This window comes from Herpailurus yagouaroundi, unplaced genomic scaffold (assembly GCF_014898765.1).
Source record: "Herpailurus yagouaroundi ecotype Mexico unplaced genomic scaffold, PumYag 140, whole genome shotgun sequence".
In the NCBI taxonomy this organism is placed as follows: Eukaryota; Metazoa; Chordata; class Mammalia; order Carnivora; family Felidae; genus Herpailurus; species Herpailurus yagouaroundi.
This window is the reverse complement of record NW_024412395.1, coordinates 20,934,979-20,960,273: the sequence shown is the minus strand read 5'-3', so window position 1 is coordinate 20,960,273 and position 25,295 is coordinate 20,934,979. Positions and strand designations below refer to the sequence as shown.

At 38.4% G+C, this 25,295-nt stretch overlaps 1 protein-coding gene across 2 annotated transcripts in view; it reads right to left on the bottom strand.

The window, feature by feature from the left end:
- The window catches only part of THSD7B (thrombospondin type 1 domain containing 7B), a 1,621,840-nt gene that overhangs the window by 237,701 nt on the left and 1,358,844 nt on the right, over nt 1-25,295 (bottom strand). For both annotated transcript variants that reach the window (XM_040474954.1, XM_040474955.1), the window contains 2 exons: nt 9,403-9,597; nt 3,245-3,511 (listed from right to left, as the gene is read on the bottom strand). In XM_040474954.1, the coding sequence (XP_040330888.1) occupies nt 3,245-3,511; nt 9,403-9,597 (462 nt within the window). The remainder of the gene's footprint in view (nt 1-3,244; nt 3,512-9,402; nt 9,598-25,295) is intronic.

Here is a 25,295-nt window from a genome sequence, read left to right as displayed (position 1 = left end):
CTCCACATTGTGGGACACTTAATCAGCTGAGCCACCCAGATGTCAACCCAAATCAGTTATGTTACTATGTAGTAATAATGAAACTTCTGATAAATAAAACTATCCCATTCACAACAGCACCAAAACAATAAAAATACCTAGGAATAAATTTTGCCAAGGAAGTGAAAGATCTGTATGATGAAAACTACAAAACTTAGTTGAAAAAAATTGAAGTAGACACAACAAATGGAAAAAAACAACCCATGTTTAAGGATCAGAAGAATTTTGTTAAGATGTCCTTACTCCCTAAAGTCTTCTATAGATTTAATGTCATCTCTATCAAAATCCAGAGAGCATTCTTTATATACAGAAGATGGAGAGAGAGAAATGGAATCACCAAGGACCCCAAATAGACAACGCAATCCCGAGGATGAACAAAGATGGAGTTATCACACTCGTGATTTCAAGTCATACTACAAATCTCTCATAATAAAAATAGAATAATATTGGCATAAAAAGACACGGACCAATGAAACAGAATAGAGAGCCCAGAAGAAAATCCATGCATATTCAATCAACTAAGATTGAACAAGAAAGGCACACCCAATGGGGGAATGATGATCTCTTTAGATAGTGTTGGAAAAACTGAACACATGCAGAACAATGAAACTGGACTCTTATCTTACACTAAAAAATGTAATAAAAGATATCAAAGATTTAAATATACAACCTGATACCATGAAACTCCTAGAAGAAAATATAGTGAAGATGTTATTTAACATTGCTTTTGGTAATGAGATTTTGGATCTATCACCACAACAGCAGCAACCCCAATAAGATTATATCAAACTTAAGCTTCTGCATAGCAAGAGAAGCAGTCAACAAAATGAAATGGCAACATAGCAAACGGGAGAAAACTTTTTGCCAACCATGTTTCAGACAGCACTATAATATACAAAGAACACACTCCATCTACTTATGAAACAGGCAGAGAAATAGACATTCCCTCAAAGACATCCAAATGGCCAATAGGTAGATGAAAAGATTTTCAACATAACTAACAATCAGGGAAATGCAACTCAAAACCATAGCAAAATAACACCTCATACCTGGTAAAATGGCTATAATCAAGAAGAAATAATCAATGTTGAGGATATGGAGAAAAGGGACCCCTTGTACACTTGTTGGTAGGAATGAAATTGGTTCAACCACTATGGAAAACAATATTAAAGTTACTCTAATATTAACAATAGATCTACTATGGGATATAGGAATCCCACATCTGGGTACATACCTAAAGGAAATAAAAACAGGGTATCAAAGAAATATACTCCTGTGTTCATTGCCACATTATTCACAATAGCCAAGCTATGGAAATAACCTATGTGCCCATTAACAGATGAATGGACAAAGAAGACGTGCTGTATCTATTATATGTATGTAATATATATACATAACATATTATATGTTACATATTACATGTTATAAATATCTGATTATATTTATATATATATTATATATGTAATATATATGTTATATATAATATATATAATATATATATTATATATATTATATATATAAAATATATAATATATATATAAATATAATCAGGGAATATGATTTGGCCATAAGGACATCCTGCCATTTGTAACAACATGGATTGACCCTGAAGACATTACACTAAGTAAGCTAATTCAGAAAGAGAAAGTCAAATACTGTATGATATCGTTTTATGTGTAGTGTAAAGAAATCAAACTTGTAAAAACAGTAGAATGGTGTTTACCAGGAGATGAGGGGTTGGGCTTGGGGGATAGGACACATGTTATTAAGCTATATCAGTTTGCAATTAGTAAATAGGTCCTAGAGATTTAATGCACCCTATAGTGAATATACACACCTATAATTGTGTTATAATCAAATTGCTAAGAGACCAGAACTTAATTATTCCAACCACTAAAAAGAAATGATAATTTTGTAATGTGATAGTGATGCCAATTATCACTGCAACAGCAATCATCTCCCTATAAAATTCTATGAATTTAACATGTTGTACACCTTAAATGTATACAACATTGTAAGTCAAACATTTCAATAGGAGAAAGGAAAAGTAATTTTCCGAAAACACTCTATGTGTGTGTGTTTGTGTGCATGTGTGTGTGCATATATACATAAATGGAAAAACAAAGATTACAGTCAACCAGGTTTGGCTTTCATAAAACAGATCCACAACTTGTTTGTGATGTGTTTAATGTTTCTAGGAGTCAAATCACTGAAGAAAATTTTATAGATTACCCCAGGAAGCAGAGCAATGATTTCACCAATTAAAAAGTTATTAAGCTTTAAGTTGTATTCATATAATGATATGGGCCTATCTTAAAGAACAGCTAATGCGTGGGGAATGAAGACAAACTCTCATTTATCTGCCTTCTATGTCAGAACTTAATCAACTTACAATTTCTAATATTATTGAGAAAGCTGATTAGAACACAAGACTTTGATCCCAGAGGCCAAAATCTTTTATCCTCCCAGAGTTTGCCAGTCAAACATGTCTTCTCTTTCATACTCTCTGTAAAAACCGTAACCATTTTAGTCTTAAAAAAAAAAAAAAAAGACATAAACTAGACTATGAAATTCATAGGCTCCATTGTAGTCATTAGTCTCAGGCCACCCCCCCCATCGACATTCACCCCAATTGTATTTAATCTCATTCTTTCTCATTCTTTTCCCCATTCACCCCTATCTTTCAAATTTTCCCAAGATGAAAAAAAAAAGTCTTCTTCCTAACTGACAGCTCACAGAACTCTCCCAGCCTGCCTATGTTTTATTCCTACAGTTTTATTCTATTAATTTAGATATACTTATATATTACAAGGTAAAACATTTTAAATCAATATTTTAATTGGTATTTTGTCAACTAACTTGGAAGAAATTCACAGCCTGATTGCTTTCTAGATGTATTATCAGAGCACCAAAACATACCCCAAGATGTATTTTTTTGTTAAATATGGCTTTTTCAGTGAAGTAGAGCAACTGTACTCATCCACAGTTAACCAAGTGGCCAAAGGACGGAGTTAAGGATCCAAAGTAATCACATTCCAAATAATCAGTAAAATATAGATCTATGCATTCCAAATGCCTGCATTTTATGAAAGGTAGTGTGTTATTGACCAAGGAGAAATAAAACAATTTTTAAAGAACAAAGCTACTAATTCTAGACCATGGATACACCTCCTGGGCTGTGTATGTTCCCATCTGTACTCCTTACCAGAGCTGCTGCAGTATGAGGGGTCAACAGGTCTTCCATTTTTATCAGAGCAGGCTATTGCTCGAAAGCGCATTCCTTTTCCACATTCTTTGCTTTCTCCTTGCACCCGGAATCCTCCTCGCTGAGACTCTCTTCTGCCTTCCGGAATAATGCAATCTGACCAGTTTCCATAAGGTTGAGATATAAATACATTACAAGGGCATGGTTCCATTTCCACGAGAGGGTACAGGTCAGAGTCCTGGCATTTCTCTTTCTTCCTGCTTTTCCCTGTTCCAAAAAGAGACATTGCTATATTAATTCCATATCTGTTTTGTAAAAAGTCACATTATTGTCTTTACTAGCTCTTAGAAAATTTAATCTTACACTATTGCCTCCCCCTGCCCTCCTGATTCTTTATTGCCATGAAAGCAAATCTTAAGACAATGAAAGCAATTCCCAAAGCACCTGTGAAACTCAAATTATTTTGGAAAAAATAAAATTAAAAATCGTTTTATGTTGGAGAGTGCCAAAAAAAGAAACTAAAAAAAGATGCTTGCTACAGTGACTCAACAGCTAGAAAATTTTTGTTAATTCATTTAGTATGATTTTCCCTGTGACTTGTTGATAAAAGCAAATTATCGCCTCTCAGTCTTCCTTGGAATTAATGGTTTCCAGGGAAACCAACATAAACACCCTCTCTTTGAAGTACATTTCTGAAAATGGTTTATTTATTCAAAGGATGAAAGGACACCATCCCGTACAATGGCCCTGGAGCGAGGTCAGGTGTCACTCCGGGTGCGGCAGACAAAGTAGAACTTATTTTGGTCCTTGCCATCAAGTAGCTTACGAATGCTGACACAATGAAATGAATGTTCCAATAACATTGGGTAATTTAATCCGAGAAAAAGGCATGGCTTCCACTTTGAGAGACTTTTTTAACTCAAGCATTCTAGAATATGACTTTGCCTTACCAATTGACTTTGATGGACCTTTTAGCTGTGATTCTGTCTATAAGTAATGAGAATGCAGAATCAATTCCCACTGCTCTGAGTACTTGATAATCATGTTTAATGGGGTTTCAAGTCAGCCTGTAACTTGATTTCCACTTTCTGGCCAATGTACTTTCACTGGATTCCTAAAAATTCTCAAATAAATCTAATAATTATCTTTTGTTACCTCATTAATAAGTCATCAGCTAGAGTCTTGGCAGGCTATAGAAAAATGAAGTAGGCTGATTTACTTACTGGTTTTATTCCCAGTCTTTATAGCTATTTTAGAAATGCTTACTACAAGCTGATGCATGGGATATTTTCTCATTGTCAAATAGTTTATATATAATTTTACAGTTGCTGCTGGATGATTGGCTCTATGGTCTGACATGCTGCTTATGACCACAATAAATAATGATTCCTGCAGGACCTGAAATGATCTTGCAGGAATTTCAGGCATGCTACTACCTCTCTGGGAGGATATATTCATTTCCTCTACCATTAGGGGCATTTAGGGAGAAAAAGTTTGGGAAACAGCTTCTATCATGGCCATGAGAATTTACTGGTTGAGATACAAAGAAACCAATCACTAGGTTCTCTTTTCTGATCCATTAGCTTCACCCACAGAAAGAGTTTAACTTTTTTTTTTATGTTTATTCATTTTTGAGGGGAGGGGGAGGGGAGAGGGTATCCGAGGCTCCAGGCTCTGAGTTGTCAGCACAGACCAACTGAGCCACCCAGGCGCCCCACCCACAGAAAGAATTTAAATCATCTACAGCTCTTAAATTCCTTATTATTATCTCCATTCTAGATTTCTTGCTCAAGCTTCTGAGCCACAGACTGGAACTTTAAAGGCCAAACTCAACCTGGCAAAACCCATCCTCAAGCTTTTCACACCAGGGCCTTCCTTTCTCCATCTTCATTTACCAAGTATACCAACATGACCAAGTCAAAACGTAAAATGTCAGACTTGAATTCTGTTGTTCTACCTGACTACCTGTATCTGATTAACGAAAAAGATCATATTAAATGACTAAGTATCTCTTCAATCAGTCCATTGTTTCCATTCTGACCAATACCACCCATATTTAGCCCATCTCCAGATATCCAGCTTAAATCACAACAGCTTCTTCTAATATTTTATACCTTATTTTCCTTTTCATCTTCTCCCCACTCTGCAGTTAGAACCAGCTCACAAAGATGGAAGTCTGATCATGTCATTCATCTACTTAAAAGTCTTCAGTGACTTACCATGGTTCTAGGCTCCTTGCCATGGTCATCAAGGCCCTTAAGTATCTGATACCATTAGCACCTGCCTCCTGCCTGTGTGATGCCACTCTGCCTGGGGCATGTTACAAGCTAGACAATACAAGCATCTTTCAGTTACTGGAAATGACTTCTTGGTTTCTGGCCTTTGCATTTCTTATACCAGAATTTTTTCTCGGTTCCAACCTCTCTCCATGGTCTAATTAATGCCTGCTTGTACTTCCTCTGTGGCAGGGGTAAAGTATTAGTTACCCCTGGAAAAAGTATTCTTCTGTACTTTTATTCTGCCTACCACAAGCTATGCCTTTCCAAGAGTGCTCACATCCTATTTCTTATAATTATGCTACCTTAGATGGCAAAATGCACTGTGTAGATGTGACTAAGATTATTGACCTTGGGATGAGATTATTCTGGATTATTTGTGTGGGTCCAACCTAATCACAGGGCAGAGAATCTTTCCTAAACCAGAGGCAGAATGGCCAGAGAGACACAATGTTACTGAATTTCAAGATAGAAGAAGAGTCATGAGCCAAGGAATGTGGACAGCTTCTAGAAGCTAGAAAAAGGAAAGGAATTTCCCCTAGAGCATCCAGAAAGGCATGAAGATCCACCAACATTTTGTTTTCAGTCTGGTGACACACACGTTTATTTTAGACCTATACAACTCAGAATAAATCTGTGTTCTTTTTAAGCCACTACATTTGTGGTAATTTGTTACAGAAGCATTAAGAAACTAATGTAGCAGTAATATCGCAGCTATTGTCACAAGTGGTATACTGGGTTGTAACTGTAATAAATTCTCTATCTTCCATCACAGTGGAAGCTCTTTAAGTAGGATGCTTATGTATTCCCCAGTAGTATTCCTAAGGCCTAGCACACGTAAGTAAACTGTTCATTAAGAAAGTAAGATTTAAAAAGTGGTAGAGTGGGGGAGGAAGTGAAGACAAAAGGAGAAAGTGAGAGCAAGACCGAATAGGAAGATACTAATCTACAAGGCAACCAAAAGTTGCTGGCAGAACAAGCATTCTGTACTAATATATGTCATATCTGTATTTGGGATATCCTTAATTATGTGGCACCACTGTTTCAAGAAAGATTGGAGAAAACTCATACAGAAATGGTTCTCAAAATAAGAAACAAATTATCACTGGTCCTTTACTTTGATTACATTATAGTAAACAATTAGCATTAACTTGTGGATTCAGAACTAGTTAGTACTTAAAAACAAATTAAAACACACACACACACACACAAAAAACCCAAGATAACAAAAAAGTCTACCGCTAATACAACTATAAAGATATTTTTCCCCACTTAAGTCAGAGGGAAATTTGTCCCTGTTCCCCCAAGACATAAAACTATAAGAATGTATTAAATATTATTTACCAAGTTATTTTATATATTAATAACCTGAACAAATCTACTCAATGGATTATTTTCAGCACTGTATAAACAACTACTATAAATACCATTCAATCTAAAACCTAGGATGATCCCATTTAGGTACAACACCCAGAACATTCAGATATTGAATCAAGGCCTGTTGTTAAAAATGGAAAAAAAAAAAAAAATGGAAAACAAGAACAACACCCTAAATGGCCCATTATTCCATGCAGTGACTAGTATTACTGTGTGCTTCCCATGTGTTTGTGTTAGAGAGACTCCCATTGTTCTTTTTTTTTTTTTTTTTAAATTTTTTTTTCAACGTTTTTATTTATTTTTGGGACAGAGAGAGACAGAGCATGAACGGGGGAGGGACAGAGAGAGAGGGAGACACAGAATCGGAAACAGGCTCCAGGCTCTGAGCCATCAGCCCAGAGCCCGACGCGGGGCTCGAACTCCCGGACCGCGAGATCGTGACCTGGCTGAAGTCGGACGCTTAACCGACTGCGCCACCCAGGCGCCCCAAGACTCCCATTGTTCTATAGTCTAAGCCCATGCCTTTTACTACCACTCATGTTAGAGATTACTTAAGTTTACCACAAAATTACATGAGAAACCAAAATGCAAGCATATTACCACAACAATGAAAATAAGTCTTAAGAAGTGACAAATTTCAATTCACTACTGCCCCCCACACACCTAATACATGATTGTTGATTTTTTTCCCCTACAATGTAGGTGTTTCATAAAATTGACCAGTTATTTCCAAGACATGAAGACACACAAATGTCCATTAGCAAGCAAAAAACATAATTAATAATAATTCAGAAAAAAATTTAAGTTTTTTGGTAGGATTAATTCTTTTTTTTTTTTAAAGATTTTTTTAATTCGACCCAACTCAGATTTTGCCCAATTTTTTTTTTAATTTTTTTCAACGTTTTTTATTTATTTTTGGGACAGAGAGAGACAGAGCATGAACGGGGGAGGGGCAGAGAGAGAGGGAGACACAGAATCGGAAACAGGCTCCAGGCTCTGAGCCATCAGCCCAGAGCCCGACGCGGGGCTCGAACTCACTCACGGAGCGCGAGATCGTGACCTGGCTGAAGTCGGACGCTCAACCGACTGCGCCACCCAGGCGCCCCGGTAGGATTAATTCTTAGGATAGAGTTTGCAGAAAAGCATACAATGGCTTTTCCAATATTTACACAAAAAGTTTATTTTAAATTTGTCAGCTTTGACAAATTATAACAAAATTCACTAGTTTAATAAATATCTTGGGATTTTTGATATTCCCTTTTTCATTTTTCAGGTATAAAATACCATCAGTAAACACTGAAGAACAAAGAAAGAGACATAAACTGGCCACTAATTAAAAACATCCTTTCCTTCAAAACTGTTACACCTGAACTTGAAATTATTCCTGTCACACACATTCTACTGCATTATATTCCCTGTAAGAATTTTTTCATTTCTGAAACACAAGCAATGCCGCATAAAGTTATATATGCACAGAATTTTGAGGAAAAAAGCACAAAGTGCAGCATACTTGACTGTTTCTATTTGATTATACATTTCACCTACATTATGAATGGGCTCCCGGGTTGTGTGCAAAAACCCTGTTAAAGGCTCTCATCGATTAAGTAAATCCATTAGAGTGAGTTAAATTTAAAACAATCTTGTAAGCAATGCATTCAAACAAAGGGAATTTGAAACCAAGAGAATTAGCCCTTAAATTGCTTTTAAGAACAAATGGTCTTCGGTGCTTAATTCTTCAATGTCAACACCAATTTTATTATCCCAGTGATTATTTTGGCATTTTTCCTCTGGGTCTTCATTACCTAAATTAAGTTTTTCTGGATATGCAAATACAACTACAAGAAATTCTGGGATTTTATCTAGAGTAGTAGTACAATATGCTATACTGCATCAATTATTTGTATATTACAGGCAAAAATAGCTCCAGCACTTTGATTAAACTATTAATTACTTTAATTTCCATTAAATTGCACGGATGCAAACAGAACCAAAATAATATACCACAAAAGCAGAACCTATATATGTAATTTGACTTATCTTGCACTACTAACATTTTAAAATGTCAAATTGCTTGTAAGGTAATGGCAAAAAGAGAATGATACAGGTTAGATCTGCCTTTGATGGGTTTTACACATCAGTCACTGCTATCAACTTTGCTGAGATTCTGATATGACAAAATACCAGAATCTTTGTCATTAACTATTCCAAGCTAGCTTGTGGCTATATTGCCATTTAAGACTGTAAACATTATAAAGTCCTATAGAGAGGAACTTAATAGCTATAGAATGGTCCATATCATTTCACAAAAAATGAGTAGATATTACGTGGCAGGCATAGGCACAGAAGATACATCAAGTCAGTAATTGGCTGGGAAAGGCAGAGACCTGATAACATTTCTAGTCCTTCTGGAGCTTCCGTCTTCTGTGGCAGGTTCAGAAACACATCCATTGTCCGAAGCTAAGAAATGAAAGGTACGCCCTACCTAGGAGCTGTCCCATACCCTACCTGTGAGCTGTCGCCGTCGACTTCGGGTTGTTTCACAATCTGTGGAACAGGGTGTAAACTTGGACCAAACTGTGAAGGTGCAGTCATCTCGACACGGGACTGTGCATTCTTGCACAAAGGGAGGCATGCCATTTGTCTGCTTGAGGCATTTCATCACTTCTGCCGACTGGTTATCATCAGAGATGCAGGAGACCGCTTTACAAGAAAACAAAACAAAACAACAACACATGGATTCGTTTGTATTATTTTGATTCAATCAGTCTGCTGCTGGTTCTTCGACAAAATAGCAGAATCCCCCCAGTGTTTGCAAATTTGGTTATCACTGTGACTATGTGTATTTAACATAGCTAACCCTATTTCTCTCTGGAAATTAAAGGTTTACCCTTGCCAGTGGAGGCATTTGAGGATTTAATTTGTTTCATTATTAATCCAATTTGGTTACATTGACAGCAACCAAAATAACTTTCTGTAATTTATTATACATGAGCTTGTATCTGGTCTCGAGGGATGATCTAAAACTAAAAGAATATGTAAGAGTAATAGAGGACAAAAAAGGACAAAACCATTAAAATCATGTGAATTCTTCCTAGATTTAATTTACTTTGCTGGTTTAAATGGCACTTGTAAGAGTGGTCCTATTTTCACTTCACAACCAGTATTTAAAAAAAAATGGGGTGCCTGGGTGGCTCAGTCAGTTAAGATCCAACTTCGGCTCAGGTCATGATCTCACAGTCTGTGAATCCTAGCCCCACATTGGGCTCCGGGCTGACATACAGCTCAGAGTCTGGAGCCTGCTTCAGATTCTGTGTCTCCCTCTCTCTCTCTCTCTGCCCCTCCCCTGCTCATGCTTTGTCTCTCTCTGTCCCCAAAATAAATAAAAACATTAAATTTTTTTAAAAATGTGTTGCGGCATGTGGGTGGCTCAGTCGATTAAGTGTCTAACTTCGGCTCAGGTCAGGAGTTTGAGTTCCACATCAGGCTCTCTGTTTTCAGTACGGGGCCTGCTTCAGATCCTCTGTCCCTCTCTTTGCACCTCCCCTGGTCACACTCGTTCTCTCAAAAATAAACGAACATAAAAAAAATAGTAAAAAAAGATGTTGTTTCTTAGTAAACCTTTCCTTATTAACATTTTAGGATCAATGAAAAATTTTCAATACTTTTTTTCTCAAGTATAGGCGTAATCTATCCAGATAATTCGCATTACAGACACCCTATCAATGGCAGTTATGTCTCATTCACAGCATTTTTCAATGAGAATGCTTCTAGTCATACCATAAAATAACCAATAATCTTAAGCAAAATTTCATAAATACTTTACCTCAATTCTGTATTTGATTCTTTGAGCTAGTGACATTTATTTAAGTATAAAGGATATTTTTGTGCATCTTTTATTCACCCTAATTATGGACCCTCTAAGGTTGTGTCTACATTCTCTAGACCCGTGTTTTGCAACCCTGGAACTATTGACATTTTGGGTTGGATATTTTGTTGTGTAGACCTGTGTTTCTTGTGCACTCTAAGATATTTAGCAGCATCCCTGGCCTCTACCTATTAGATGCCAGCAGCACACACATCCTCCTGGTTGTGAAAACTCCAAGTTCCAGACATTGCCAAATGTTGCCCTAGGTGAAAACTACTCTTCTAAATGGATTCCTAGCTATGGAGGTTTATGAGAAGACACAGATTCTATGGCATGCCTTCAAACCTACTGCATCAACATCTCTGGGGAAAAAAAAAAATTCTAGGAATATTTTTGCCTTTAAGTGCCCCAGGTGGTTCTGATGCAGCCTTTCCACTGACAACCTACATTTGGCATCGTGCCTGTAAATATGGTGCATGTTATTGGATATTTGCTGAATTCATCATCCTAAAGAAATCATAGTTTAGGGTCATCTTTATTACGACTCTAAAATCCACCAAGTTACAAGCAAAAAACCTACCACAGCTTAGGATCAATATTGTTAAGAATACTTTATATAGAAACTTCTGTAAGGCAGGCTAAGTGTACATAGGGGCTCCATTTAATTGCCCATTCTTCTTATATTCTGAATTCCTTTCATTATTCTGAGCACAGACAATTCAGTGTGTGTGTGTGTGTGTGTGTGTGTGTGTGTGTGTGTGTGTTTTAACTGAAAGCCAAACCCAGTGTATGTTTTAGGACCAAGAAATTAGCTAAGATGATAATGGGTGCACACACACTTCCCCATTTGTGCATCTGCTCTGTGGCAGGTGGGGTTATTCACGGATTTTGAATAATTTGTTTTGATTTTTATTTGCATCCTAGGAACAAAATCCACTGCACAAAAAGCCAACATCCCCGTGTTTGGCCTGTTGGGACTATTATAGTCATTAATGATGAATACACCAACATACTTTATCTTAGGGAGGGTGCAGGCAAATGTTACTGGAATTGCATGTTTAGATAACTAATCTGCAGTCAATTTAGGTGACTTTTATCTTCCCAAGGTATATGTTTCCCTTAAGATAACAATGTACTGATCAACATCAAGGGGAAATTGAAATACTCTGTAAAAGCATTGATATTTGAAACCTGAACTCCTATGTATATACAAATGAGGTATTTTTTTCGATAAAGTTTTTTTTAAGATAATTCTTCACATAAGTTTATAACTTGACAACTATGATAAACATTCAATGATATTTTGAAATTCTGCAAATTACATTAGCAAATACTAGACTTATGAATGTCTATATTGACCTATTTTACATTAATGAAAAGCATTAAAAATTAATAACTATAGCATATGATGTAATCCATAGACATTCTTGTCAAATGGTATGAAGGCAAATTCCAATTCCAAACATCTTGAACTGAGTTATTTAGTCTTTGTGCTTAGACTCTCCATCTTTAAAATGATAAGATACCTATAACAAAGAGTTGTGAGAAATCTTAAAACAGTATCTCTTGTACACTAAGGGTTCAATAAATGCTATCAATTATAATCCCTTTGTATTTATTTTTTTAATTTTAAGTTTTTTAAAAAAATAGAGCAATTTTTAATTTATTTTATGTCAAGCAGGCTGATAGTTCTCACAGGTATACATGCACACACTATCATTCTCCTTGGCCTCACTTCTTCCTTGGTCATTCCAAAAATCTGAGGGATGAAGGAGAAAACCATGATTGAATCTCACAGGATTCTGGCACTAAACTTCAAATCCCCATTAGTCAAACAATATGTCAAATATGACAAACATATTCACTACATTTTAATTAGGTTAGGTAGAACAAATCAGTTCCATTGCTCCTATACAAATAGGTGTATTTGAGTCATCTAATGGAGACTTTAGGGAGTTCTACGGGCCAAAGAAAGCATCCACAGTTGTAGCATGAAGTTGGATGACACCTACATTAATCTCAAGATCCCTGCTGTGTGTTATTACTGATGGTCTCTTGACCCAAAGATGAGTGGCAACTGACACACTACAGATCATACAATCATCAGCATAAAGTCAGGCATTATTGTTTTCAGATTTCTCCAAGCTCAAGATTCTAAAAAAAATCACTAGACACAAAACTATAAATCAGTATTTCCTTCTTGGGAATGTTCTAGTAGAAGATTAATCATTCAATAAACATTTATTGGATGGCTGGATACTGAACTTTATACTTTACTAGACGGTAGGAAATTACTGAAGAAATATCAAGCACCAAGTCTGAAGGACTGGAAAACCAGGAATCAAAAAGAGAAGATATTTAGAGTAAATGAGGGTCACTAGTAGCTACTGGAACAATCCAATTTAGAGCCTCCTTCCATTAGGCCAACTCCTAAGGAAAAGCTATTTTTTAAATGTATTAATTACTTTAAATCTAGACTATAGTTCTTAGTCATTAAAGGTATGTAGATTAATCACGTCAGAGAAATTCTTTTAAGAAATACTACTGAAGGGGTGCCTGGGTGGCTCAGTCGGTTAAGCAGCTGACTTCAGCCTAGGTCATGATCTCACGGTTTGCGGGTTTGAGCCCTGTATTGGGCTCTGTGCTGACAACTCAGTGTCGGGAGCCTGCTTCAGATTTTGTGTCTCCCTCTCTCTGTGCCCCTCCCCAGCTCGTACTCGGTCTCTGTCTCTCTCAAAAATAAAATAAATAACGTTACAAAAATAAATTTAAAAAAAAAAGAAATACTACTGACATAGCAAAGTGTACTGATAAAATTATACACCCTGGTGTCAACAGAACTGAGAGTGACTATTTTGTTGCTGTTGTTTGTTACCTTGGGCAAGTTATGTCAACTCTCTGAAGACTCAATTAACTCACCCATACAATGAGAAGGAGAACGCCTACACCATAAATTGATGCAGATGAGGTACTTAGCACAGTACTGAAGCACTTGGCACATTCGACTGGAGACTGACCTAATTTTATAATGAAGTCTACTGGAAATAAAAACCTAACAAGCATCAGGAAAGAAGAATCTACCATCACTTGTCTTGGTTCAGGAAAAATTCTCCAAATCCCACCAATTAGTCTTGACTCCTAAGAAGTGTAACTGGAGTCTCCTTTGAATTATACTGTTGAGGTCAGTAGCTTCTTCCCAAGATTGCATGGCTCTCCCAAGGATATTGTCTGTTATACTTCCAAGTGATGCTCTGTGTATTCGGTTTACGGTTTACAAAAAGGAGTCTAAGCTACCAGAGGAGAGAACTACAAAGAAACAAACAAATCCAAGGCCCGTTGGGAATTCCTTCCAGAAGCACTAAGATCAAAATCCTTAACTCTTAAGAATTTCATGAGAGGACAGTGAACATTTGCACAGAAGAGTGCGGCCCACATTAGCAACTTTTTATCTCACTCACCGAGGTGGTCCTTTCCAGCATAGACACGTGCCATGCCACTGTATGCTAAAGCTGAATTTTTAACATCTAATATTTAGGGGCATTTATCAAACTTTTCTGACCATTAGAACCATTAACGCTTCATTTCTGATCAAGAGAGGAGATAAGGCCAGAAAAAAATCATTCATCCCCTAAAATCAGGACTACATCTTAAAGTCATTTTCTCTACTTATACAGTGGTCTTAACATCAGACTTTGCTTATACACCTGGATCTTTATTACCGACATTTTGTTCCCTGTTTATCTTACTAAACTTGGTCCATTCACTCATCCAACCATCCATCCAGTCACAATAAGTAACTATAAACAATTATGAAAGCATTGTGTCTACACATACATATACATGTACATAAAAATAATCTGGCCTCTGGGAGGCTACAATAGTGGCAGTGACAGGAGTCCACAGTACAATGTTGTAGTCTCCCTAATGGAGATAACCAGTGAGGAAACTTGATATAGAAAGGAAAAGTACGTACTTTAGTCCTAAATAGAAAGGATGCACAATAGGCAGGCTGAAAATAAGCCATTAGGGAGAATTTATCTGTCAGACATCTGCTATTTAGTTTAACTCGGAGTCCTGGGTCCTTTGGATCATAGCAAATCACTTGCAGGCCACAATCTAGAGCAAATATTTCCCTTTTGGTGTTTTTAAGTAATTAAAGTACTCTACTACACTAGTAGGCAAAGTCTATGAGGAAAGGGAGAGACATTTACTACAGACTCTTCCTGTCATGCATTTCTACCTGAACTGAATTGTTTAAGGGATGGCAATTCAATGTTCAATGATAATCCTTTATTAAACTTGGAATATTGTTGTCTTTGCTGGAGGAAAATTGTACTCTTGGGTAAAATTAGCTCCAATAGCTGCAGAACAATCTCGCTACTGGGCACTATTGGAAATGTAGCTACCTTAAGCTTTGGACAGAAAGTTGTCAGACTAGCTGTCTGGGACAGCTGAGTATTCTTAAGGAATAATGGAGAAGCAGGTGTTTGAGCCGAGCCACTCAGACAAGCGCTCTCATACAACAGTCACCTGGTAAATGGGTAGGGCAGGGGTGACCTGGAACTCTCCAGAAACCTTTGTAAAACCCAAGGTTGTATTTTCCCATTCACAGTAGCTAACACACATAGAACGGAGTTCAGTTTCTTCACCTTTCTCATAATTACGAGACAAGCTGAGACTTGGAAGAAAAAAATAAATAAAAATCACAAAAAGAAGACCAGAGTTACTAATAGCTTTCCCCTGTTACCTCACTCTTTTTGATTTTAGCAGCATGAAAAGGAATGCCCTGACTCAAAGTGTAAATTTATCTGATTATTCAGAAGAAACAAAGCAAGGTCCTCTGAATTCTCAGTGTGTCTAATTTTTAAAGAACTACCTGCTGTTCAATGTGGGAGGTTTAGGCAGCCTTCTCAGGCTTCCATGAGGACTCAAATCATCAGATTATTAACTATTACTAAATAGTTAGGCTTTCTGCCCCCTGTCACCTCTGGATTCAGATATTCAGACATGCTGTGATAAAATGGTGTTCTTCTCAATTATGTAATGAGGAGGGCAGGGGTTGCTGTCCTTGTAAGAAAGGATGATGTCCTGCCTGGGAAGACTAAGTGTGTGATGGAGATTGCTACTTCCTGTCTGTTTACACTCCTCACCTTCACCAAGGACAACCACATTACTTGATCCACACTGCTCTGGACTAGAGTCCAATTGTAACAGTTGACAAGAAAGGTTAAGAAGAGTTTCTTTCAAGAGGCCATGATTTCCAGGAAACAGGAATGACATGCTAGAAAACCAGAGGGGCTCTATGAGCTTGCTGTCCTGAAACCCTGAGCAGCTTCGAGTGCAAAGCTCTATTTACATGCAGGTCATGGAGCAAAAAGGATGGACGACAGCTGATCAGCACAACCAGCATGTTCTCTATGTCAGGCCCTGCACTGTGGCTGGGGGTACACAATGGAAGAAATGTAGAAATAAAAAGTCACTACCCTCAGGGCCCTGCAAAAGCATAGCCCTGGGGCCTCTGGCACTGGGCAGAGCAGCTTTCTGGAAGGACTGACACAGGTAAGCGGAGTAAGATATATCCAGTAAAAACAACTTGGGCTAGGCCAGGGACTTGACATACCACAGGCCTGTGCCGAGAGCCAGCACTATGGTGGGCTGGCTTCCTTTCCTTGCTAAGCACACTCCCAGGACTCTACTTCCCTATCTTTGAGAAGATCCATCATGCATAGAATTACAAGGTCTGTATCTGGGAAGTTACCAACCTGATGACATTATGCCAGGCTGCCTATCATATATGGGGTCTGGTGTTAAAATGTAAGAAGATGTCATAAACCAAAAGTCTAAGGAATTAAAAATTAACATTAATAAATGTGTCATCGATTCATTCTATTCTGCTACCTTAACGTATTTGCTTTCATAAGGACTTAGCTAGGTTACAATAAAAATTCTGAGAGGACTTCAAGTTTCAGTCTGGAATGTGCCTGAACCCAGTCCCACACCTTAGCCCCCTTTCTTCCCTTCTCATTCCCAGTTGAATTCTACCCCAGGAGCAACCTTCTTGCACTTGGGAATGGGACTGTTGTCAGTCCTGCAAAACTCCATTCACAAGTCAGCTGCCTGTGACCCACCCTCAGGTCTAGAGTATACACATAGCTAGACACAGCTTTCCTCAGGTCAGACTCACAAGAGGGCTCTTTTGTCCTTGAAGCTTGCTTCGGGCCATATAGGCAGGAAATTCTAGGGTTCTAAGGACTAGACAGAGTTTAGATAGGGGGTGGTTAGGGAATCTGGCTTGGGGGGTGCTCCTTATGCATGAGTGGGAAGGAAGCTGGAAGAAGGCCAGAGAAGAGCCCTCAAACACACAGGAGTTAGAGGAGACCACCTCTTGCTGAGTCTAAGGGCAAAACTGCATTCACTTCCAATTATTTTGATACAGACTGATGTAATTGTCCTTAAAAGCTCCCTTGTTGGTAGGTAATCAGGAAAAGTACAAATGCCCAATTAAAGCTATCTCAGTTTGGGCTCTTTTAATTAGTGTCCTTCCTATTTATAATAACTCTTTTAAGGTAGATTCTTTTCAGTCTCCCTCTTTCAGCCACTTCCCCTTTTGACATCGGGGTATGGAACCCAGCAAGGGTCTTGGATTGCCAAGAAGATCCTTCAGAAGCTCTCTGGGACTCTTCCAACACCTGCAGTGGCCCTTGTCCACTTGATGACTGCTGACCTTGGTGTCATTCACTGCTGGAGTCTCTTCTCAAGCGCAAAACCTCATGGTGATTCCCTCTCAGCCTGTTCAGGGACAATATTCCTCTAGCTGAGGAGGCCTAGCCTGTCCTGGTACCTGCTGGGGCCATGTGATCCGTGCCCTGGGAACCCAGAGCAGATTCTTCTGTTATGCCTGCCAGACAGCACCAGCAGCCACCTCACCCTCCCTGGGGCAGGCAGGGACTTCTGGAGACTCCACAGCAGAAGAAACTCTGAGAACATCTGGGGAGCCACTAAGGCCCTCCTTATGGAGTGGGGCCCCTGTAGGTCACCTCTTCCCAGAGTTCCAAACAGAACATGGAGCACAAACTCTTCAGCTTCCTTCCCTTTCATTAGCCAAGCCCTCTACCCTGACAACATCAGCCCCGAGTCAGAGAAACCAGCACGGACATTCATTCAGCTCCACTTCCCCTTTCCCCAGGTTCTTAGTGTTTCTTCCCCAGGACCCACTCTGTCAGCAAGAGGAAAACTTTTATTCTTCTTGTCTGACAGACACTTCTCCTGAATTTGCATCCATATTCCATCTGAGGTGGCCTTTACCCTGTCCTTTTTCCTAAAGCCTTAATGACAGACAGGCTGCAGAGAGAAATCTAATTAGATTAAGTGTATAAATTAAGAAGCACCTAAAAAATACGAAGCCTGCCATACACACGCTTCACCACTAGGTGGGGAGGCCCAGGACTCGTGAGCCTGGGTCTGGCTTGTGTATGCACAGGTCTCCTAACAAGTGACTGACACACATTTAGGTGCCACTAAAGACAGAGATGGGTTCTTTGAAGCCACTGTGAAGTAAGAGGCAGGGGCACAGAAGCACTCTGTTGGGAAGCCCAACACTTTCCTTTAGTATCAGAAATGCCCCATTTTTTAAAATGCTAATTTATTTCCAGGGGATTGTTTTCCTGTTGCCACTGTAACAGATTACCACAAATTTAGCCACAAAAAGAACAAAATTTGTTTCCTTACAAATTCTGGGAGTCAGAAGTTCGGCAGCATTTTCTGGAAGCTAAAATCAAGAAGCCATGGGGACTGGTTCTTTCTGGAGGCTAGAGAGAATCGAGTATCTCACCCTTTGAGACGTCTAGAGGCCTCCTACATCCTTCACTGCCAGGCCCACAGAGTATCAGCAGCACATCTCCTCAACCCCATCCCTTTGTCTCCTCATCATGTTGTTGAGGCCTCCCGCTACCTTATAAAGGCAGCCATGATTACATTGGATCCTCCTGGGGATTAACCCTCCTGGATTAACCTGGGATAATCCCCACCTGAGGATCCTTAACTTGATCACATCTGCAAAATCCCTTTTGCCTCATGACCTTCACAGCTTCCAGAGATTAGACCTTGCCACTTTGGGGGACTATTATTCAGCCTCCAACATAGAGGAGAGGTGTTTCTTCCTAGCTCTGAGGTATTGCCTCATTCGTTAGAATAAGAACCAGGCCTACCTCATGTGTTCCCAATAATAAGGAACACAGATTTGACAGACTTGCCACGATTTTCCCATTCCATGTTCTCACAACTATTTTGTTTTAATTCTTTTTTTTTCTTTTTGCAATTATCTGGCATGGCTTTCCTTAGTCATCCAGGCAACATTTATTATTTTTTTTAAATGTTTAATTATTTATTTTGAGAGACAGACACAGAGAGAGAGAGAGAGAGAGAGAGACAGAGAGAGAGAGAGAGAGAGAGTTCATCTGCATGAGATGGGCAGACAACAAAGGAGACAGAGAGTTCCCAAGCAGGCTCCACACTGTCAGGGCAGAGCCTGATGCAGGGCTCAGCCTCATGAACCATAAAGTCATGACCTGAGCCAAAATCAAGAATCAGATACTTAACCTACTGAGCCACCCAGGTGCCTCCCCCCAACCCCGACCTTTTTAATATTTATTTACTTTGAGAGTCAGGCTACCTTTAGAATTACTCTTCCCATACACTGCTTGGGGTATCCTTAGAGAAAACAGGTAAGTGGACTTCTTTCTTATTCAAGATCAAGCATAATTAAGAACCTAGCGGTGCCTGGCTGGTTCAGTTGGTAGATCATGTGCCTCTTGATCTCAGGGTCATGAATGACTTCAGGCCCCATATTGGGTGTGGAGCCTACTTAAAAAAAAAAAAAAAAAAAAAAAAAAAAAAGAATGCACATCTGTATTAAATACAAGTGCAGTATTCTGCCGAATACCAGCACCTGGGTCAGTCTGAGCCAGGCAAAATGCAAAGCCACTTCCCCCCATACAATTTTTATGCTTCAATTGTTGGCTTCATGAATGAGTGAAGGAAAATCTCTTCAGAGAAATACTCGAATTGAGAAGGGAGTGAGAATAGCTAGAGGTAATAGAGACTTCCATATCTCAAAAAAGAAGACTCACTGTATGCTCTCTTTCACAGCAAGCATGTCTTGTTGTCTCTACTAAGAGGACATGCTCTGAAGTGTCCAGCATGAGGGAGGGCAGCCCTGAGCCACTCCCACATCCCATTCCATGCTCAAGAGCCAAGAGCTGGCCAGGGTTAGGAAGCACATCAATACTGTCATTTGTATGCTGTACGAAATAGTCTTCCCATCTTGTCTATGCTGTTACTCCGGCTGCAGTGGACACAGACTGCTCTGATCCTCTCCCAAGATGGCCAGCCCTGGTGTGGGGGAGGGCCAGGAGCCCTGGTAGTATGAGGAACAACAGGAAAGGTGGCCAGTTAGCATTGGCATTTCCTAGGCACAGATATTGGGGTTACCCTGACATGACCAAGCCAACTCCTCCACACAAGGATCAAACCCAGGCCCTTCCCCTTTGGATTTAAATCACCTGAGCTGAACCAACCAACCATTCCACATACTCTAAATTCACTCAGTGGCTATCCTAGCAATGGCATTTCTGTGACAATCAAAAGTTAGTGGAGAATTTATGTTCACTTGCCTATATCCAAATGAGTCAATTTGGAAGTAAAAGCCAGTTCTTGCCATGCCCCAAATGCATTCGTTTTTCCCTTGTATTTTCTCTCTCCCGGTGCAGAGCACAGCATGTGGGAGCACAGTATTTGAAGGTCTCATTCTTCAAAACTAGAGTTTGAATAAAGTGTGTGCTTATGATTACATGCTGACTGACATATATGCAACTTTTGAGTGGAACAGCATGAATTGTGGAAATTGAATTAAACAATAAACCCATAATTGCTTGTTAGGGTGCTTTAATTGACTCATAAGTACCATATGCAAAGCTGTGTGGCTGCAGGAGCCCAATTATAAACTTGCTTATGGAAAGATACAACTCATTTTGCATGTTGGAAACATACTCCCCAATTATTGTTGCCTTCCCAGAGAAAAAGCATTTTTAAATAAATAAGAAATACTTAGTGAGCTCATAATGTATACTTAGTCCCTAGGTAACCTTGAAGCACTTTATTTAGGTTCTAATACAAGATCAGAAAATGTGCAGTTAAAAAATGCCCATTTACTTTATTCCAGGGCCTCTGTTAAGCCCTGGAGCTCTCTGTGTTCACAGCTAACCAAAGAAATGCACACGGTTAGGGCTCTTGACTTAAGGGGCTTTTTCCCCTCTAACTAAAACTGACAAAAGTAAACATTTATGGAAAAAAAGAGAACAAAGTAAAATTACAAACAATGCATCAATTATATTTAAAAATGGCTAATACACATGAGGGCCACAGAGGAGAAAGCAGTGAGATCTTAAACTCTGGCTGCCGATGACTGTGGCAAATTCCCGAAGGGAATGCTGGGATTGGGGGTCAGTTTACCTCAGCTGTGGGCCCGTGGGAATGTGTGGTGGAAGTGGGAGCACAGGAGGTTCGTGTTGACCACTTGGCAAAATCAAGAAATCAGGGGGTTCCAGGTAAGTAGAGTGAGCATATGCTCCTATACTAGAGTGGAGAAGTAACCAGTGGAAATCCTAAATCCAAGAAGGAAAAGCATAAAATTGTCTCTCTAGGATACCATAGAGCGCCCATTTGTATGAACACAAGTGGTCTTGGAATATCTTTAGTTCCCCAATGATTTCCAATCAGCCACAGTGAAACCACCCAAAATAAACAGCTACAAAGAGTAGCTCATTTGTTAACAAAGCTGCCAGACAAGTCTTTTAATCTCCAGCCACTTCCTTCCCTAAACTAGACCGAAAAAAACATACACTCTCAACAGAAAGGGAGGACACGCTATGCAAACAGCTTCCAAAGTTCTCAGCCACTCTTTCCATTTAGAATGCTTCTGTGAGTCCTTCCTCCTACAGAGATATTAAAACCTGTATTGAAGAAAACCATTATAAATGCATATAAATCATCACACTCGCAAGACACTGACAGCAATCACTCTAGGTCATGACAGCGAATATGAAGGAGCCATCACTGCATCCAACCTTGTTACACGTCAGAGATTCTCTCCCTGATTTTATAACACCTTAGAGTAGTTCCATTTATCTCACTTGACTTTCTTCCATTAAAAATAATTCAATGGGGAATGACTGCTAATGGGATAGTGTTTCTTTTGGGGGTGATGAAAATCTTCTGGAATTAGATTATCATGATGGTTGCACAACTCTGTGAATATACTAAAAACTACCAACCTATACACATACATTGGAGAGTAAATTGTATCTCAAAGCTGCTGTAAAAATGTATAATGTAAATATTCTGAATCTTGAACAAATATAAATTATAAATATAATTCTTAAGAAAAAGCTCAAAAGTCATGTCACAAAATCATGTCAGGCAGATGCTGCATTTCTAGAAATCCTGGGAATCATAAGCATTTACCAGCTACCAAAGAAATTATTCTCCCAGAAGTTAGGCTCAAAACCATTTACATTAACTTTTATAAACAAAGATGTTCCCATGAATAATGAATTAGGATTTTATCATTAATACAGTTCTTTGCAGGGCGCCTGGGTAGCTCAGTTGGTTAAGCGTCCAACTTCAGCTCAGGTCATGATCTCATGGTTGATGGGTTTGAGCCCTGCAATGAGCTCTGTGCTGACAGTTCAGAGCCTGGAGCCTGTTTCAGATTCTGTGTCTCCCTCTCTCTCTGTCCCTCCCCTACTCACACTCTCTCTCCCTCTCAAAAATAAACATAAAAAAGTTTTAAAAATACAGTTCTTTTCATATGTTTTCTGACCTGCAAAGTTTCATTTTTAAAAATTTTTTTCCTCCATTAAGTAAAACAAAAAACAAACTACAATTGTCTAGACTTTCTGTGGTGCCATACTTACCAAATTAGAATTCTATAGAATGCTATTGAGAGAATATGATCAGTTGAACTGTGAGACATTACAGTAATATAAGACAGAATTTCTGCCCTAAGAGGGCTTATAATCTACACAGAATACTCAACTTCTAATGTGTGTGGGGAATCAACAAAATATAGAATATCTATGAACCACCTGTATGTAAATGTATTTCGAATACAAAAACATTTCATGGTGGTTAGAGCTAAATTCTTACCATGTTTAAAAACTGTCAGGGTAAGAAATATAAATCTTCTTATAAATTATTTTTCTCTCCTTCTTTCTCCATCATTGTCTCATTAGAGGTGTAAACTAATGATGAGATGCTTTCTCGTATTTCCAAGTCATTTTTCTCACTGCCACTAAAAAGCATTCAGATTAGATTCCTACAGAAATATCTCCCACATTTAAATTCTGTGTCTTATGCAGAATGAAGTCCTCAATTCAAATCATATGAGTTTCTTGACGTTTCTTTTATATATTTGGAAAAAAATTCATAAACACTTCATTCTACAGAATATTGCCTATAACTATGCAATATGCTAGAAGCTTTATACTCCTCCAGCCCTTATTTTATGTACACATACAAGGGGAATGTATATTTGGAAGCTTTGAAAGAATAAATATGCTAATTCATACACTGCATGTAGAAGGTGATTTATTCCATTTTTAAAGGACTATGGCAGTATTTACATAAGTTTCACCTGTAACTCTGCAAACAGCTGTTGTGCAACCAACTTCCAAATCAGGAGAAAAAATGGGCTGGGTATTTTTTTAACAGTTGCTCTGGGCTTGACAGATGGATGGTGATTCAGTTACCCGCTGCACTTCATATAAAGGCACAGGGAAGACTTGGGCACAGAGAATCACTGCACCAAGTACAGAATAAAAAAAAAAAAACAATCCCCCCCCAAAAAAAACCTTCCTCTTGGAGTACAAAAGCTAAGATTCTTAAACGCCTATATAAAACAGAAACTTTAACTATACGTATCTGCCATGAAATAAGCTATCTTGATAATGAGTGCTGTATCATTTATCAGGACGCTGAACTTTGCATCACATAATCATTCTAGTAACAGTAACTAAGTAACAAATGAGATGTGAAACTCCAAATTAAGAAGTAATTTTGAGTTCTCTATTGAAAAACAACTGCAAAGACCCAGGGTATTAATTATCTCGCTGTTACAGAGAAACAGTAAATCAGCACAATATCCACATGTATTCCCCCCACCCCTTGCCAAAGTATCCCACATTGTCTTGTGGATCTACTTAAAACATGTTCAAAGGAAATTTTCTTTTTCTACAAATGATTTACTCTTTGTAGATCACTATGAGTACTAATGCTTTACATGGGATCGTAATCACTACCATTATAATCAATTGTCTGTTATATACAAAGCTGATGCCATGTGGAAAAGACATTTATTTTCATTTTGTTGGGTCTCTTCCTCTGTACACTCTGCCAGGATGCTGCTGAAATTATGTTTATTCAATCCCCATTTTGTCTTCGGTCCCTCTGGAGACCATGCATTTGCTGTATCCTTTATGAAAAACAAATTTGTTACACTTTAATTCAGTTCCAGAGTCTCAAACTTAATAAAATCCTATAATAAAAGTCTGAGTAATGGTGGATTCAGGGATCATATTGTAGTTCTTATGCACTATATATATTCGCTATTCATACAACTTAGCTTCTCTCACAAGACGTTTTAATGAAGAACAACTCACTTCATTCAATATGTAGATGGATTCCTGAAAAGGTATATGCAGTAAATATGAAGGAAATGAATCTACTTTAATGCAACAGAAGAGCGTGCTATCAAAAGGTTTTCCATCCAGAATAATGGTATTTAACCTCAAAGATTCATTTTTCAAAGTAAACAATGCATGCTTTTATATGAAATTGAATTTGTTTGAAGTGATATATACCCTCAAATCAAGTGACCTGTGATTTCTTATGTGCATTTTTTTTTTTTTTACCTGCTAAAGTTGGCTGAGTTAAGAATAAAGCTGCCTTCTAGTGTCTTACTGGTTATAAGATAGGAACTTGATCTATTTTTGCCTTTAAGCACTAGGAAATAATAAACCTTCGTGTGACTAATAATATCCAGTTCATACATTTAACTACTTTGAGCTAGTAGTGGCATCTGCACAATTCAAATTACCAAGGCTAATTGGTGCCTATAACCAAAACTTCTTCTGATAATACATTGTTTCACACATTTCCTTCAAGTCTTCATAGCGCCCAAGTGGAACTTGTGTTTTAGCCAGAATTCTACACCAATGACCAGGACCCAAACACAATCTGAAGATGGAACAGGGTCAGTCAGGAGACTGAGTCTGACTCTGGCTTTTCCTGTGAGAGACGCATGACCCACTCTGGGTTCAGCTCATTAAAAATCAAGTGTATTTATATGCATAATGATGGAGATGGACCAGGTTGATCTGCCTTCCAGCTCTAATATTACATGACGACATTATAGGTACAGGCAGGACAGAACATTCTCAAATGTATTGTTGTAATCTAGGCTTTTATCAAGAACTTG